The 17,429-nt window shown below is 36.0% G+C and overlaps 1 protein-coding gene across 3 annotated transcripts in view; it reads right to left on the bottom strand.

Moving 5' to 3' along the window:
- Positions 1 to 17,429, bottom strand: part of AGL (amylo-alpha-1,6-glucosidase and 4-alpha-glucanotransferase) — a 101,694-nt gene that overhangs the window by 59,974 nt on the left and 24,291 nt on the right. For all 3 annotated transcript variants that reach the window (XM_082451877.1, XM_082451875.1, XM_082451876.1), the window contains exons 3-5: positions 8,148 to 8,358; positions 7,439 to 7,605; positions 5,992 to 6,195 (exon numbers count right to left, since the gene is read on the bottom strand). In XM_082451877.1, the coding sequence (XP_082308003.1) occupies positions 5,992 to 6,195; positions 7,439 to 7,605; positions 8,148 to 8,358 (582 nt within the window). The remainder of the gene's footprint in view (positions 1 to 5,991; positions 6,196 to 7,438; positions 7,606 to 8,147; positions 8,359 to 17,429) is intronic.

Genomic DNA, 17,429 nt, shown 5'->3' on the forward strand with positions numbered 1-17,429 from the left:
CCAAAGTTAAGAATACAAACACACACCTTATTTAAATGCAGTTATTTCTCTAAGTTCTGCAGGGTCTATTAGTATTGAGACCAAACGTCTTGAAAATCCAACCTGTATCTACTGCTTCCACTTTCTCCCCACACTCTCATTCCTTCTCCCGCTACAATCTGCTTCTACAGCCAGTGCTCCACTGAGATTACTCCAGCCTCCTAATCATGAAATTTAGTGTTACTTTCTCATTTTCATCATGTTCAATCTCTACAACATTTGTCATTACTGATTAGTCCTTCCTTGATTTACAAAAGACCTCTTCCTTGATTTACAAAAGGTGTCGTTATCTTGGTTGCTTTAAATTTTTGCTTCTCTCTTTTGTGCCCTCTCTTTTCCTTCTCATCTCCCCTAAATCCTGGAGGGAGGTTTGCTACATTTTAGTCCTTCTCTTTCCCTGAACATGCCCTTCCTCATCACACCCACTCTTCTCAGTACATCTCTCAAACTGGCCCAGACTCCAGCTGAGGCCCAGGCACATCTACCCAGGCATGTGATGATAGCACTGCCTGGGGACAGCATGTTAACTCAAAATCCATTCATAGGTCCACATATATCTACACTGAAAGTGTCATATATCCCAGGCACTGTTCTGAGAGTTAGCTATTCTGTAGCAAATAAGGGAGCAAGGTTCAGGAGCTCATGGAGCCTTCATTCTAGAAAGGGTTTTTTTGTTTGTTTGTTTTTGTTTTTAATTTTGCTTAGACAATCCTGATGGAAGAAAACTCAGTTCTCTCATAGGCAACCTCTTTGTATAGCTAACCTTGAAAGGTTAATAAGATATATTGTTTCGATAAAACTGATAAAAGTGAGGCTGAGAAACTGCTAAAAGAAATATACTCAAAGAACAAGGGTGTAGCTTGTATCTTATTACCCATTTGTATCAGTAAATTCAGAATCAGAATCAGGAGTTTTGCAAGGTATTTCAAGTGTTTACAACATTGGAGATAATTTGTTTTAATTTATTCATAAACAAATAAAAGCAAGACACATTTTGCTTCATCTTTAAAATGGACTAATGCCCTGTAAATTCATGCTCAGGAGTGGTTAATGTACATGAAAGTAGTAACAATTATTCAATACCTACCATATGCCAGGAACTGTTAAGTGCATTACTCTATTAACCCTCATGCCCTTCCAAATGATATAGGACATACTATTATGTTCCTTTGACAGATGAGGGACTGAGATAAGTACCTCAGCAAAAGTCACACAGCCAGGAAAAGAACTGGGCAAGTCTCTAGACAGAATCTGCAGTCTAACCATTTTGCTCTATGGCTGAGATGAATGTGGTCATGCCTTGTTCACTCAGCTGAGAACCATTACAATCTTTACAAAGTTTTAAAATCATTATTATTTTTAGTTTCACTTATATGATAAATCATTTAGTAAGTCATTGATTTACTTAGTATTTATTTAATAGACAGAATACATAAGAAGCAGAGATGTTGTAATAAAAGTTAAATTGATAATTCTCCAAATTTGAATCAAGATAGTTTTCCCAAGATTTATCATCATAGTCACTGAAATTCAAGATTATATAAGAGAAAAATGTCATGATATATATGTCAATGTCATCCATATATCCAATTTGGATTTTCATTTATTAAGAGTAAATACTAAGGCAACCCCAACTTTTTACATGGTAAAATCCTGAAACTTTGTTTCTTATCTCAATTTTATGAAACAAAATCAAGTGTAAAATGAAAGAATTCTAAACATTAGGTAATAAAAGTATTTTTTCTAATTCTATATGAAAGAGGAGTTAAACTCCAAACTATGTCTTAATACATATCAAAATTAAAAATGAAAGATGGACTTCCAGAGTAGCACAGTAAAGAAAGACTCTGGAAATTGTCCTAAGGGCATCTGGCACATGGAGAAACATTTATTCAAGAAAATCTACTAATTCTTAGTAAGAATAGCAAGAGTCTGTGGCACTTGAACCACAACCTGCTCCCTTATCCCACCCGACCAACCACGTGTTACGGAAGCTCTACCCCAGTGCTCTACTCCAGGCAGGTGTGGCCAAGATAGGAGATACCCTCTCCCCTTACCTCCCAGTCTGGGGTTAGTTTCATTCTGGGAGAGGCAGGCACACCGAGTGAACAACGAAGTACACTCTGACCCAGGGTGACTTCTAGGAAGCCAGCCTTAAAAATAAATCACATTCACCTCTGGCAGTCTGGAAGACCTTGTGTATGCCCAAGGCTGAGCCATCTCAGCAGCAGTCAGAGAGGGAACTCCTAAACTAACCAGTTCAGGTTTATCTTTTTCCATCCTTTTACTGTCAACCTACCTGTATCTTTGAATTTAAAGTGTGTGGCATGTAGACAGCATGTATTTGGATCTTCTTTTATTTATTTATTTTTTAATTGACTCTGATAATCTCTGCCTTTCAAGACATTATTTTCAAGATTCCCTAAATCTTTGGCTTTCAAAATTTTTACTATGATGTGTCTGAGTGTAGCTCTCTTTTGTTTATGCTATCTGGAGGTCCCTGAGTTTTAGGATGTGTAAATTAATGTTGGAGGTTGGGAGGTTTTCAGCCATTATTTCTTTAAGTATTTTTTTCCATTCTTTCCTCTCCTTCTGGTGTTTCCATGTCCCACATTTCTCTGAAAATCTGTTCATTTTTATCTTTTTTCCCTCTGTTCTTTAGATTGCATAGTCACTGCTCACTAACCCTTTCTTCTTTCAACTCAAACATACTGCTGAACAGCTCTAATGAAATTTCTCGTTTTGGTTATTTACTTTTCAACTCCAGAATTCTCATTTGGCTCTTTTAAAAAATTTCTATCTATTTATGATATTCCCTCTTTGATGGGCTATCATCATAATATTTTCTTTTACTGCTTTAATTTGGTTTCCTTTAATTCTTTAAATACATTTATAATACTTGCTTTAAAGTCTATTTCAAATATGACATCTACGACTTCTCAAAGGTGATTTCTGTTGCCTGTTTTTTTCTTGCGTAAGGGCTACACTTTGCTGTTTCTTTACATGTCTCAATTTTTTGTTGAGTATTGGTGATTTAGATAATTATTGTAGCAAATCTGGATACTGATCCCATCCCCTCCAGGTCTTTTTGGTTGCTGGCTTGTGACTTGTCTGGACTATTTTAGGGAAGTCTATTTCCCCCACAGTGTGCAGACCCTGATGTTGCGACTCAGAGGGTGCAGCCTTGGCCACAGGTAGTCAGCCTGGGGTGACGGTGGTTTTTAGCAGGGCTCTCTTAAGTGTCTTTTTCCCTGAAATCTGTTAAGCTGTCTGCTTCTGTTGGTATCACACTCAGCTATTTCTCTCCTGAGCTGTTACTCAGGCTGACTGTGCTATTATTTTTGATAATATTCTGGAGCATAAATTGCACCACAATATGATCCAATTAAATTTGGGTCCCTTGGCATGGGTAGTCTTTGAGGCCTGTCTTTGAGGCTTGTTCTGACCCCAAGAAGGCTCTTGTTAGCTGTCTCTTTCCCTGGTTCTCTCTGTTAGACCAGTAGCTGGCCTATGGTTTAGCATGTTGCTCTCATGAAGATACCAGCCTCCTTTGGATTGTTTACCACCAAAGTCTCCGTTGTTTTCAACAGTGCTCATAGGCTTGAACTTTCCCATGCTGTGTACCAAATGAAGTCAGTTCCATTCTTACTCTGTTCTTACTGCACATCTCTTCCCCTGGGCAGAACACCTGTGCCACTGCTCCACCAGTGGTGGCAGGGATAGGAGCCTCTGGTTTTCTTGGCTTTCCTCTCCAGGTGTGGAACCCCGACCCCACAAAGCAAGCTGGGGCAAGGGTCCAGTATTCTTGACCTGCCATGCATGAAGTAGAACGTTCTCTCTCTGAGTCGGGGCTGGGTGGAGGAAGGGAGCCCCAGGCCTCTCATCTGCTCTTGCCTAGAATAGTTTCCGTAACATAGTGCTGAAAGGGGGGAATGAGAAATGCTGGAAGCCTGCCCCTTTCAACCACAGCCCTAGACTGGGAGCCAGGGAGAAAGGGAGCCTGGTGTCCTTGGCAGCACCTGCTAGGAACAGACCTATCACCACTCTGACTGGGGAAGGGTAGGGAGGGAGGGGCAGGTTGTGGTTCAGATGTCACAGACTCTCACTATTCTTTCTGAGGTTTAGTAGATATTCTTGAACAAATGTCTCTCCATATGCTGAATGCCCTTAGGACAATTTTCGGAGACTTTAGTTTTTTAAAAATAATACTCATCAGTTATAGCTGTTTTAAAGGGTAGAGGGTCTGTGAAGCCCTTAACAGTGCCATTCTGGAAGTTGACTTTCCCTGGATAGTAACTTTTTAATGAAAACCTATTTCATAGAAAGGACATTATGATACGCAACACTTTCCATGCAAGGTGGAAGCAACGTTCACTTCTTTTATATTACATAGAATTTCTCAAATGCTTTAGAAAATACAGTCTCTGACAGAGTCTGTGACTGTACTCCAAACCTTATACTCCCTTTGTTCCTTTAGTAACAGAACTCTCAAGGTTCAGTGATAGACATGGCTGACAAACAAAATACTACACTGCAAGCTCCTTTATAGCTAGGTGTGACAAGAGACAAAATCCTATCTGGTGCAATGTGAGCAGAAGGGATATATACACCAGATCATGCCCTTAAAAGACATTACTTCCCTTTCCTCATTGCCACTGGGTAGAGGTGATATAAGGAAATGGAGGGGCCATATTTGATTGAGAGATGGAAGCAAAGTACTGGAGACAGCAGAGCAGCATGAGAGAAAGAACTCAGTTCCCTATCGTGGGTTGGCTACCACACCAGTCTTGGAATGCCTACTTAATCTTTTATAAGAAATAAGTATAATTTAAATCTTAAGTCACTATATTTTTCTGTCTTTTTGTTACAGCTGCCTAAGCCATATCATAATTCGTACGCTGCCATTATGTGGTTTGATAAATTTGATGTGAATAGTATTAAAGATGTCAAAGTAGTTATCAATAAGGTCAAATTTTCAAGCGAAGAATACTGAATTCTTAGACATTAGGCAGTTTTCACTGTGGACCCTGATGCTTAGTTTCCAGGTGCATGCAGAAACAACAAATTTTAGATTGTTCCTATTTCTTTGCCTAACTTTGATTGTTTATTATTATCATTAGAGATTATTATCTATATTGATGAACCAAATCTTTGAGCTTTTGAACATCTTCATAGTTCCTATGGTTACTTGGAAAACAATTTTATGACACACACACCAGAGATTGTTGTTGTTGTTGTTAAATGTTTTGTACCACCTGGAATTCCTGTTGTTTACATATGTAAATCAGTGGTTTCCTGACTTTTCTACATCATGGCAAACAGAAAAGAGCATCTGCAAGGTACACTGGGTTAAATTGAAAGCTGATCAGGGCCAGAGGCTTCTCCAGACCCAGTTACTCTGATAGCTGATGGAAGCAGTCATTTCCTGAGGATCAGCATCTGGAAACCTCTGATACATTTTTATAGAATTGTATACTGGTAAGAAATCCTGGGAGCCAAAACAGGTTAACTTTAATAATATCTTTTAACATGTAAAAGATAAAATTTTCAAATTTAAGTTCTAAGAATTTACCAATAATTTTCTCTTCAAATAACACCATTCAGTTTTTTCAAATATATGCTATAGTACCAGAGCTATGGCTATATAGGATTCATTAGTTGGTCTGTAAAGTATTAATACTGTAAATTGAAATATGTGGTCTTTTCTATGATCACACTCCTGTTTTTATAATCATCACATGTAAAATACTTACAAATTGATTATATCTTCAACTAACACTGTTTTCTTTGAAAGAAAAAAAGTGGTACTGTATAAAGTGATTTTAAAATTGAAGGACACCTAATCATCAGTTGTGTTTTCAAAATTTATGTTATATAAAACAGCAAGGAATGAAATAACTAGAATATAATATTCTCATTAAAATTAATAGAAGTAGTTAATGAAGCTCATACCAGTATGATTGTAGACAACATCAGTAATACAAAGAATATTCCATTCCTTTTTCAATTTTTCCACTAGCTGTCCAACATCAGTCCAGGTGTACTTTTTATTAGGTCTTGAAAAATCAGGATTTAATTCTAACTGATCAGCAAGGGAATAGGATGACCTAGATAGTCCAAGAGTCTGCAGTGGGGTAAAATGAATCATGTTGTAGCCTGCAACACAAGAAAATAAACAAAGACCACTATAAGAAAAAACATACCTAAAACTAAGCAAAATGTAAGGTTAAACTTCCATAAGTAATTCTAATGGCAAGGCAACCATGCTACCAGAGAAGGGGTTAAAGACTTGGGTTTAAATCCTAGCTGTACCACAAGTGACTTCAAGCAAGTCTACTTAAATCTTTCAGGATTATCAGTGTCCTCATATGCAAGATAGGGATAATGAGATGATGTATTTGAAAAAAATCACACACAATGCCTAGTTACCATTAGGGGTTCAATTTATATTTCTTGAACTGATATATTTATATGTAGAAAATATATCCTATGCAAGTTTATCAGTACATCTTTCTCCTAGTTTTAATGTTCCATAGTACTTGTATTCTGTTTTAGTTATGTCAGTGAACTTCTCATTTCTTTCTTCACTCTATGTTCAAGTCGAAAGTAGAAAATGAACATTACCCTTTACTTAAGAGTAAAATACACCTTAAGTTTCATTTTACTCTTGGTATGTATGGCAGCACATGACTTGCACATGGAAGACCATTAATCAAGGCTTGTTGAATTAAAATTATATATAATGATAATATATTTTATTTATTTATTTATTTTTGGCTGCGTTGGATCTTCATTGCTGTGCGAGGGCTTTCCCTAGTTGCGGTGAGCGGGGGCTACTCTTCATTGCAGTGCGAGGGCTTCTCATTGAGGTGGCTTCTCTTGTTGAGGAGCACAGGCTCTAGGAGCACAGGCTTCAGTAGTTTTGGCATGTGGGCTCAGTAGTTGTGGCTCACGGGCTGTAGGGCGCAAGCTCAGTAGTTGTGGCGCACGGGTTTAGTTGTTGCACAGCATATGGCATCTTCCCGGACCAGGGCTCAAACCCGTGTCCCCTGAATTGGCAGGCAGATTCTTAACCACTGCGCCACCAGGGAAGTGAATGATAATATATTTTCCAACTCATTCTGGTAGCTTACTAATTTTTATATGTCAAAGTAAAGTCTTAGAAACAATAATAATCTTATTTTATCATAGAGTTCCTTAATTTATGCAGTTAAACCATAAAATTTGCCATTTTTGTAGGCCAAAAATGGTCAAGTAGCAACAATTTCATACAGTTCTATTTATGTTACTAAATGTACTAAGGAATGAAATTAAAAGAATTAAAGCCTTTGAAATCTGTATCACAGAAGATAATTACATTTATTTTAAAGAAGAAGAAAAGAAAGAAAGCTGACATTACCTGATTCTTTTGCAACCCTAAGTCTGCTTTCCCATTCATCAAAGGGTCCCATACACTTGGCTAAAAATGTCTGGAGAGTAACACAGTCCAAGGGTAACACATGATTATCAGCACCAACACGTAAAATAGGGTCCACAACTATGTAACCTCCACCACTTTTCTCATTTCTAAGGAAAAAACAAAACAAAAACTTCTCAATTAATGATAGGAAAAATAATTCTCATCTAACAGTCTGACTCTCTAATTGGAAAGTAAATTGTCCCATATAAAAATATATTTCTAAGCACATAAAATCATTTAAAAAGTTGCAATAAAACAATAGAAAAGCCATGTTTTATCCTTTTCCAATCTTTACATAATGACATAATACAATATATACATATATATCTAATAATATTGCTTTAAGGAAAAATAAGTGTACTAAGATCAGTAATAACAAGGGCACTTAAGTAAACAGCATCCTATAATCAGGTTGCATGAAAAGACTACAGTATTTATGCCATTACTTTATAATAGTAATAGTCTGAATATGTAATGAGGCTTACAATTACTTCCTAGAAACTGAAGGATCATATTCTATTTGCATCTCAGGAAAGCGCTGTAAAAATTGCACTGCCATGGTTCATATGGTAACTTTTTACAAGTTAGATAACTTCAAGTTATAGAATAAATTAACTTCTTTTTTTCACATACAGAACACCTGACTTACCCTTGAAGGAAGTAATACTGAAATGATCCAGCTTGTTGAAGATTAAGTTTACAGTATTTATCAGAATCATCTTCTCTTTCTGTTGGATTTTCCCATTCCAGGGAACGGAATTTTTCTCGATTAAATGCTTCTCCAGGAAATGGGTAATTTGTATACACAGTAACTTCTTTTCCCTGTAAAGTTGGGCCTAATCGGAACTGTAGTTCAAACCCTAAACAAAAAACACATTTTAATAAACTCATTGCAGGACTTAAGTTACCACATTAAAAAGATGTTTTATTTAAAGTATTATACAACAATGATTTCTCAACTATGTTTAAAAGAACTCCAAATATTTAATGCTGTTCTGGAACCACTTTGCATCTCAGTTTAGCTTAATTTTGTATTTTAACATACAGTATACACCATAGAACTGTCTGCTCTGTACTGTCCCTCTCTTCTTCTCCTGGAAACTGACTCCTAGTCGCATGGCTACGTTGGGATATGCAAGTTCTTACATGATCCCATTCCCCAAGATTACCTCCCTTCCACTTCCTGAACTGCTCAGAGGTGGGCATCTAACTAGAGACTTTCGCTGGTATTTTTCAAACTGCAGCAGAGAAAGTGAGTTTCTCTGTGGTATCAGAGTCTGTGATAGTACCTAAACGTTGGGAGGTATCATGGGACACTATCTTACCAGATAGAGCAAGCCAGTCTTCCCTGACAGAAGTCAACCTCTAGAGAGGCAGAATTCAGATTTCTAGCAGGAGTTCTAGAGGCATTTGAGCCCCTGATACCAGTTGTCCCTGATGTCTGCTCAACTCCAGAGATGTGGTAATAGAGGGTTAACAAGTGGCTGTGTGGAGCTGAGTGGGACGGGGGTAGGAATGGTGAGGAACCCTGATTTGCAGTGTTTGCTGACTTCTGGAGGAAACAAGTCTCACCACGGTCCATCTCAAGCTACCAAGATGGCATCACTGAACGTGGAACTGGGAAGAGATATGCATGATCAGCTCTTGTGAGACAATGCCAGCAACTCCAGCATGCTACTGCCTCTAAACTTACTCTTCATGGTTTAGTTACTTAAGCCTTTCTTGGAATTCTGAAAGCCAAAACATTCTCACTTTTGCCTTAGTTAGGCTATTTCCTTTAAAATATATCTGAGATTTCTGTACTGTATTACAAGTATTTTGCCCTAAGAGGAAAAAAAGTTAACACATTACAGGTATAACTTTACTATGAAAGAAAAATTTTTATTGGTTCAAGGCCGACTTTAAACCTTGATTATAATTGTTAGGATTTACAAATTCTGACTATAGTAAAGTCTATTAGAAATTCAGGCATATATATTTTAAACATGGGTGTAACATTTTAATTAATGATGGGCAACAATAACTGATGAAGGCAGGGAAATTTAGTTCTGCTGGTTAAAATCTTTAAGCGTAAGGAACTTTTTGAGAAGAAAGAAGTATAGTAATATTTATACTTTTGATACTTAATTTATTAAACATCCAACAAAGTAATAAAAAATGATGTACTGAGCGCATATGATGTAATAAGGAACAAAAAAGACAATGATCCCTGCCCTTGTGAAGCTTGAGTTCTAATGGGGGAAGGCAGCCATTAAACAATGGACATGACAAATAAATAAGAAAAAGTAGTATGTCAGAAAGGGATAAATGCTAACGGACAAAAATCAGAGCAGTGTAAGAAAAAGGAGGGAAAGGAGTGATGGTGAGGAGACGGTAGCAACTTTAAATAGGATGGTTATTGAGAAGTTGAAGGGCGTGAGAGAAGTGAGAGAGTTAGCCTCATGGCTCACCATGGCCATGGAGAGAAAGTGCTGACCAAGTACCGGAAACAGAGAGCACAAAGGACCTAGGATGGAAGCATGCCTGGTGGTTCCAGAAATAACAAGAAGGTCAGCATAGCTAGATTGGAATAAGCTGTGGGAGGAATAGTAGGATACAAGGAAAGAAAGGTAACAGGGGAGCCAGATCATGCAGAGTCTTAAAGGTCACTGTAAGTATTTTGGCTTCTTCACTGACTGAAATGAGCCAGTGAACATTTTTAAGCAGGAGTGACATGACCTATCTTGTGTGTTAAAAATATCCTTCTGAAGATGTCTGCTTCTGGTCATAATGGAGTAACTGGTACTGGACTTGCCCTCTGATGAAAAACTAAAAGAACTACATGAGACAACTGTTCTCAAAAACAGGTAGAGAGGACTGTGATGCCTGAGAGAAGGATGATTTCTATGAACCTTGTAGTTATCAGACTAGGGGACCTTTTTGGACTGTGACACTGGGAGCAGGAATAGTAATCTCACTGAGTTGAGGAGACAGAGATTAGAGTTTCGGAGGGTGAAGAGACTGCAATTTTCAGGGCAGAGTATGACAAGAAGGGAGCTATGCAGAGACAGAGCTCCAGGAATTTACCTAGAGTCATCTTGAGTCTGCCTGAATACTAAACTGTACACGAGTAGGGTTTGACTACATAAGGCTGGGAAAAGAACAACCAGTGGGAGCTGTAAATTGAACAATTCTCAGAGCTCACTCAGGCCTGGGATACATTACAATTTTTAAGCAGCCAGAGTTAAGAGACCTTGTTGAACACCTGTTGTATTCAAGAGAGTCATGTCTTAAGTAATAGGGTTAAAGTAGCCCTAGAGTAAAAATTACTATAAACCTATCCTATCAAAGCTTAAAAACAAGCCTCAAAAGGATTAAGCTGATCCACAGATAATGTAAATGACTTCTAAAATAAAACTTATCACTCCTTTAAAGCAAGACAACAAAATCCAGAGATAAAAACAGAACATTCACAATGTCCAGCACCCAAGAAAAAACTGCTAAACAGAAAGAGGAGGTGAGGGAGTTGACCACACAGATATCTGGAATAGGGCATTCCACACAGAGGAAACAGAGACCTAAAGGACTGAGACTTCTGCTTCTGGCAAAGATGGAATAACAGGGATTGGATTTACCGCCCCTCCCTGAAACTTAAAAGAAAGAAACCACCACCAACAACAAAAAAACCAGACAAAATATATGAAATGATGATTTTTCAAGACCCTGACATCAGGCAACAAAAGTCAGTGATCCCTGAGAGACAAAAAGTAAACAAGATGAGCCCTACAATTGTCCCTGCCTACTTACTACCTTGAAAGAGTTTCCAGGTTGGGGCACAGGGAGAAGGAACCCAGGCAGACCTCAACTGACTTCCTGTGTTGAGCAGACGGAATTAAGAATCTGTGGAGACGAAGGCAGCTAGAGTTTTCAGATGAGAGTTGTGGATGAAGAGGAGAAAGCTGCACAGAGAACTCCAGAGATCTGCAAAAGGTCTCCCTTGAGTATTCAGAAGAGTACTGATCAGTGCATGTCTCTGAGAAAAATACCTGAGACCAGGAACAGTGCTTGTTCTCACCAGCTAGACTGGGAGAACTCATAATTCATGAGGCACTGGGTAGAAAGTTCAGAAGGATCTTGCTTCAGTAGTGGGGAATAATGAGGCTTAGAAAGGGCATAGTTCTAGATTGGCTTAACAAATCATAAAAGTAAAACTCAAAAGACTATAATATTTCCAAGTAACTTCATTCCAGAACAAAGACCAAGAACATTTATAAGAATCCAAAAATACCCAGCACCCAACAAGGTAAAATTAATAATGTCTAGCATCCAAACAAAGATTATGAGACATATGAAGAAGGAGGAAAACAAAACCCATAACAAGGAGAATAATCAATCAATGAAAATGGACCCAGGAGTGACACAGATGTTCAACTAGTAGACAAGGAAGGATTTCAGTTATCATAACTGCATTCCATATGTTCAAAAAGTTAGGTCAAGACACGGAAAATATTAAAACAAAAGAAAAAGATCCAAATCAAACTTTTAGAGATTAAAACTACAATGTCTGAGATGACAAACACAGAGAATGGATTTAATGGATGGTGAGACGTGGCAGAAAAAAAGATAAGTGAATTTCAAGACACAGGAATAGAAACTATGCAAAAAGAAACAAAGAGAGAAAAAAGAATCTAAAAATTTGAAAGAGCATCAGACAATTCAAGTGGCTTAACATAAAGAGTCCTCAAAGGAGAGAAGAAAGAAGGGAGACATAATTTGAAGAAATAATGGGTAAAAAATTCTCAAATTTGGTGAAAACAACAAACTTACAGATCCAAGAAGTTCAACAAATCCCCCACACAAGAAATATGAAGAAAATTACACCAAAGAACATCAAAATCAAATTGCTCAAAACCAGTGAAAATGAGAATATCTTATAAGCAGCCACAGGGGAAAAAAGACACAAGTATGTACAGAGGAACAAGGATAAGGATGACAGCAGATTTCTCATGGGAAACAATGCAAGCAAGAAGACAGTGGAGCAACATCTTTTTTTTTTTAACATCTTTGAGTATAATTGCTTTACAATGGTGTTAGTTTCTGCTTTATAACAAAGTGAATCAGTTATACATATACATATATCCCCATATCTCTTCCCTCTTGCATCTCCCTCCCTCCCACCCTCCTTATCCCACCCCTCTAGGTGGTCACAAAGCACCGAGCTCATCTCCCTGTGCTATGCGGCTGCTTCCCACTAGCTATCTATTTTACATTTGGTAGTGTATATATGTCCATGCCACTCTCTCACTTTGTCCCAGCTTACCCTTCCCCCTCCCCATATCCACAAGTCCATTCTCTAGTAGGTCTGCGTCTTTATTCCCGTCTTGCCCCTAGGTTCTTCATGACCACTTTTTTTTTTTTTAGATTCCATATATGTGTGTTAGCATACGGTATTTGTTTTTCTCTTTCTGACTTACTTCACTCTGTATGACAGACTCTAGGTCCATCCACCTCACTACAAATAACTCAATTTCATTTCTTTTTATGGCTGAGTAATATTCCATTGTATATATGTGCCACATCTTCTTTATCCATTCATCTGTTGATGGACACTTAGGTTGTGGAGCAACATCTTTAAAAGTACTGAAATATTAAAACTGTCAGCCTAGAATTCTATACCTGGTGAAAATATCTTTCAAAAACAAAGGTGATAAGAGCCAGGTTTTTCACTGTCAGAGAAAGATGTTACAAATAAGCAAGGGAGACAGCTACAATGAACCCTGCTGTGGTGATATGAATCAGAAATATGAGTATGAACTGCTATTTATTTATATATAAAGAATGTCAGTTTGGTTCAAGGCAAATCCTGAAATAGAGAACATGTAGATATATTTCAGTCATGTCTAAAATTGCTCTTTGATAGAAGTAAATCTCTCACAGTGATGTTTGACAGGTGGTAAATTCTACACCACAATAATAAACATTGGGTAAGATATTCTTTGTGAAGAAAAGATATCAGTATAAGACATTAAGAGGATGCTGGACTCTTCCAATTTATGCTAATCCAATTAAATACTTCTGTATTTGCCTAGAGAAATATGAATGCTGTTTTATATATTGCAATACGTATAATATGAGGGAATGGAAGTTCTAGGCATTCCTGGAAAAAATTATAACTTAGTGATAAGTTCTGCTAACCATATTCCTGGATTGGACCAAAATATGGATATAAATTTATTCACAGTAAATGGATTTAGCAAGCAAGAAACAAATTATTCAAATGTAGTTATTAAGTAACTTTGCAAAAATTGAGGGACTCATTTTTACTTCTTATTTTTACTATACAGTGAAACTAATAATTACTTTTCCAAGTAGCTACATGCACAAATTTTTCTATAAAGCAATTTGGCATAAACATATTAAGAATATTAATAAAGTTTAGATTTTTGGCTCAATCATTTCATAAAGACATTTATTTTCTGAGGAATTAACCGGTGATATAAACATAGATTATATATAAGCATGTTCATCACAGTTTCATTTATTATAATTAAATAAACTCACAACAAACTAAATATCTAATGATTGGGAATGATTAAATTATGGTACAAATTATGGTATTCTGTAAGCAGGAATATTATAAAGCCACTATAAATCATATTATCAAGGGATATTTAATAACATGATTACTTTTACTGTTTTCTTATATTTTATGCATCTATATAGATCCTTTCAAATCCTTTCTGGAGAAAAGTATGACTGAAATGTGGCAGTAAGCAGGGAGGTGGAATTCACACACCATGACACTGTAAGCAGGTATCAAAATTGTTTAGATAGTATAAACCCAATTTTGTTTTGAAACAAAAAGCATAAATAAAAGACTTTTTATACCTTTTTATAATTTATAAAAAGGTATAAAATTGGGAAATCTTTTTATATTAGAGCTATAATTATGAAGAGATAGATTGAGAAGTAATTGCCCAAAGAATTAAAATGTGAAGTTTTAATACTTAAGTGACTGTGAGAACCGTAAATATTTATATTTGCAAGAACGATTAAATTTATTACAGAAGTAATGGTGTCATTTTGAACAGTACAAATATCAGAGATTAGCCATCTGAGCACAGCTAAATAACCTGTCCCTTGTTCAGCTTATACAAATATTGTTTTTATAATTACACAAGAATTCAGAGAACTTGTAGAACAAAGGTTGAAACTCATCCAAAACCTCTAAAACAGTATTTGGATCAGTGGTCTACCTTCAGAAAAAAAATGACAAGTAGTCTCCAAATATGAATATTTATTTATATAATATATGTGTATGATAATTTAATAGATCATGTAATTTATAAAACACAAAAATAAGAATAAGATGTAAATAAAATAAACAATATTTTAAATAATTAATTTTATTTATTAATTAATGGAACAAATCTTTTGGCTCTCACTAAAAATTAATATTGGTAATATCTGTCATGAAAGTAATGTGATTAAATAAATTTCATTAATTTTAAAAGTCTTGGTTTAATATTGTCTGATAAAGTAATTTAAAGATTCCAAGTCCTATTTATTTTGATACTTGATTTAACGGCCTCAGATTTGAAAAAAAATACGACACAAAGATACCCAAATCCCAATGGATAAAGTTCTTGGTAGCTATGTTTACTAGTCCATGACCTTAACTTTTCAATTCCACTCATCAATTATGTAAATATTTTTGTTGAAATGTGCTAGTAAATATAAATATTTTCCTTGACATACATCAATTGCTTTTACAAGTTAAAGAGAAGATGTCCCATTTTATATATTAAAGAGATGATCTGAAAACCAACTGAAATTCTTTATTTGGTAGATTTCAAACAGATTAGAAAACTTTGTTATCAACTTTTAAAAGTGAGCAGATATTCATTTATATGGGTAAAATCACATGATGAAAGTGTTACTAAAAATACATATTCAAAATGCTCTCCCTGTAGCAAGGGTTGGCAAACTATACCCTCTTTCTGTAAATAAAGTTTTATTGGAACAGTCCCACCATTTATTTATGTATTGCCTATGGCTGCTTTCATAGTACAATGGCAGAGCTGAGTAGCTGCAACAGAAAGCATATGGCCTGCAAAGCTGAAAATACTTGCTATCTGAATCTTTACAGGAAAAAAATGTGCTGAACTCTGCTCTACAGCATCAATTTCCATCAAAAGCAGTTTACTTTCATACTCATGTTTACTTCAGAGTTAGATTGTGTTTATTTTTTCTGATAATATTTTCTAAGTATACTATAGAAAAAGCTGTGTGTCATTTCTGAAAAGGATAAAACTCAAACAGCAAATTTCAAACACTTTCTAACTCATCTTTAAGTCTGACAAACTCTTGAGGTAAAAGAGGCATGTACGGTTACACTACCTCTCATTACAAAGTATTGTAAAGATGCTACTATTTAAGATAATATAGCTTGTATATCTACTTAACCTGGTTTAGGTAAAAGTGTAATTCATGGCAACGTAATGCAAGCAAACCAGTGGCAGTATGACTGTCAACCTCTTCTAGACATATAACCTCCACTGTTTCCTCAGAATATATCTTTTTTGTTATTAACCCATCTGACGTACAAACTGAGAGCATCAATATCAATTCATATATTAGCAAAATTTAATTACTTTAATTAAAAAAAAATTGTTTTTTGGTAGTGTTGCGCAGCTTGTGGGCTGTTAGCTCCCCGACCAGGGATCGAACCCAGACCCTTGGCAGTGAGAACACAGAGTCCTAACCACTGGACCACCAGGGAATTCCCCTTAGTTGACTTTAAAAATCAAAAATAGATAGGTAGATACGTAGACAGAAAGAGAGAAAAGAAAGAGAAATAAATCTTATTCTTTCTATATCCCAATAGACAGGTCAGTACATACCCTCAAGGGTATATATATATATATATATATATATATATATATAGCCACTCTGTAGACCTCTAATCCATATCCCTGACACTAAAATTTTTATATACAGTAAATGAAACATCAGAATACCTAGAGTATGTCAGCTTCCATAATTAATTGCTTGGTTTGCTAAAATTAGCTTAGCACAGCAGCACATGGTGTGATTATCTTATTCCTCATACACCAGGAATACTTTCAGATTAGCCATTTCCCTCTTGCAGGCAAGAGGCAAGACGAGTGATTAAACTATTACTGTAAACTAAGTTTTTCTACCTCATTCCCTCCACTCAATCTATATAAACTTGACTCCTAATCAAGGAATCTTTATAAATATTTTCTTTTAAAAAATAGAAATTGTAATTTGGCCAACCTATATAAAAAAATGGAAGAATTCCAGGTTTAGGGAGTAATGATTTTATTCATTATTTGCCACTAAATGAGATAGGAAATACAGGGACAGGCTATCATTTGGCTAGAAAAGATAATTATGCGGTCTTGTACTTGTTAAATTAGAAGAGTCTATAGAGATATTAGCCTTGAAAATGCACAGGAATCATTTCTTAGGGAAAAGTGAAAAGGAAAGCAAAATGAAGAAGGGCTTGGTGAAAGAACCAAAAATTGCCAGAGCTTTTCTTTACACCTAATTGGTCACCAAGTCTTATGAATTTTAAAATGTCTCATACTCTGTCCCTTTTTTTTCAACCCTGATGTAGTTAAACCAGACATGTTTTTAAAATAGCCTTCTCCATGACTTCTTGTCTCCAATGTCCCTTCTCTTCATCTTTCACAGTACAATTATCTTCTAAAATAATACAATGACATCATTACTGCACAAAAAAAATTCAACATGTTCCCATTTATACCATTTGGATGAATTTACTGGCTTTAACCAGAGTTACAGAGTCACCATATTCTTATTTTATAAACCCTTCAGAGTTCCCTCTTCAAATAGCTTGGCTAGCTTTAACTGGCACTTTAGTAATCAACCAGCAAGGATTTATTAGCTGTTGTACACTGCACTA

Source organism: Balaenoptera physalus, assembly GCF_965194825.1.
Source record: "Balaenoptera physalus genome assembly, chromosome: 1".
In the NCBI taxonomy this organism is placed as follows: domain Eukaryota; kingdom Metazoa; phylum Chordata; class Mammalia; order Artiodactyla; family Balaenopteridae; genus Balaenoptera; species Balaenoptera physalus.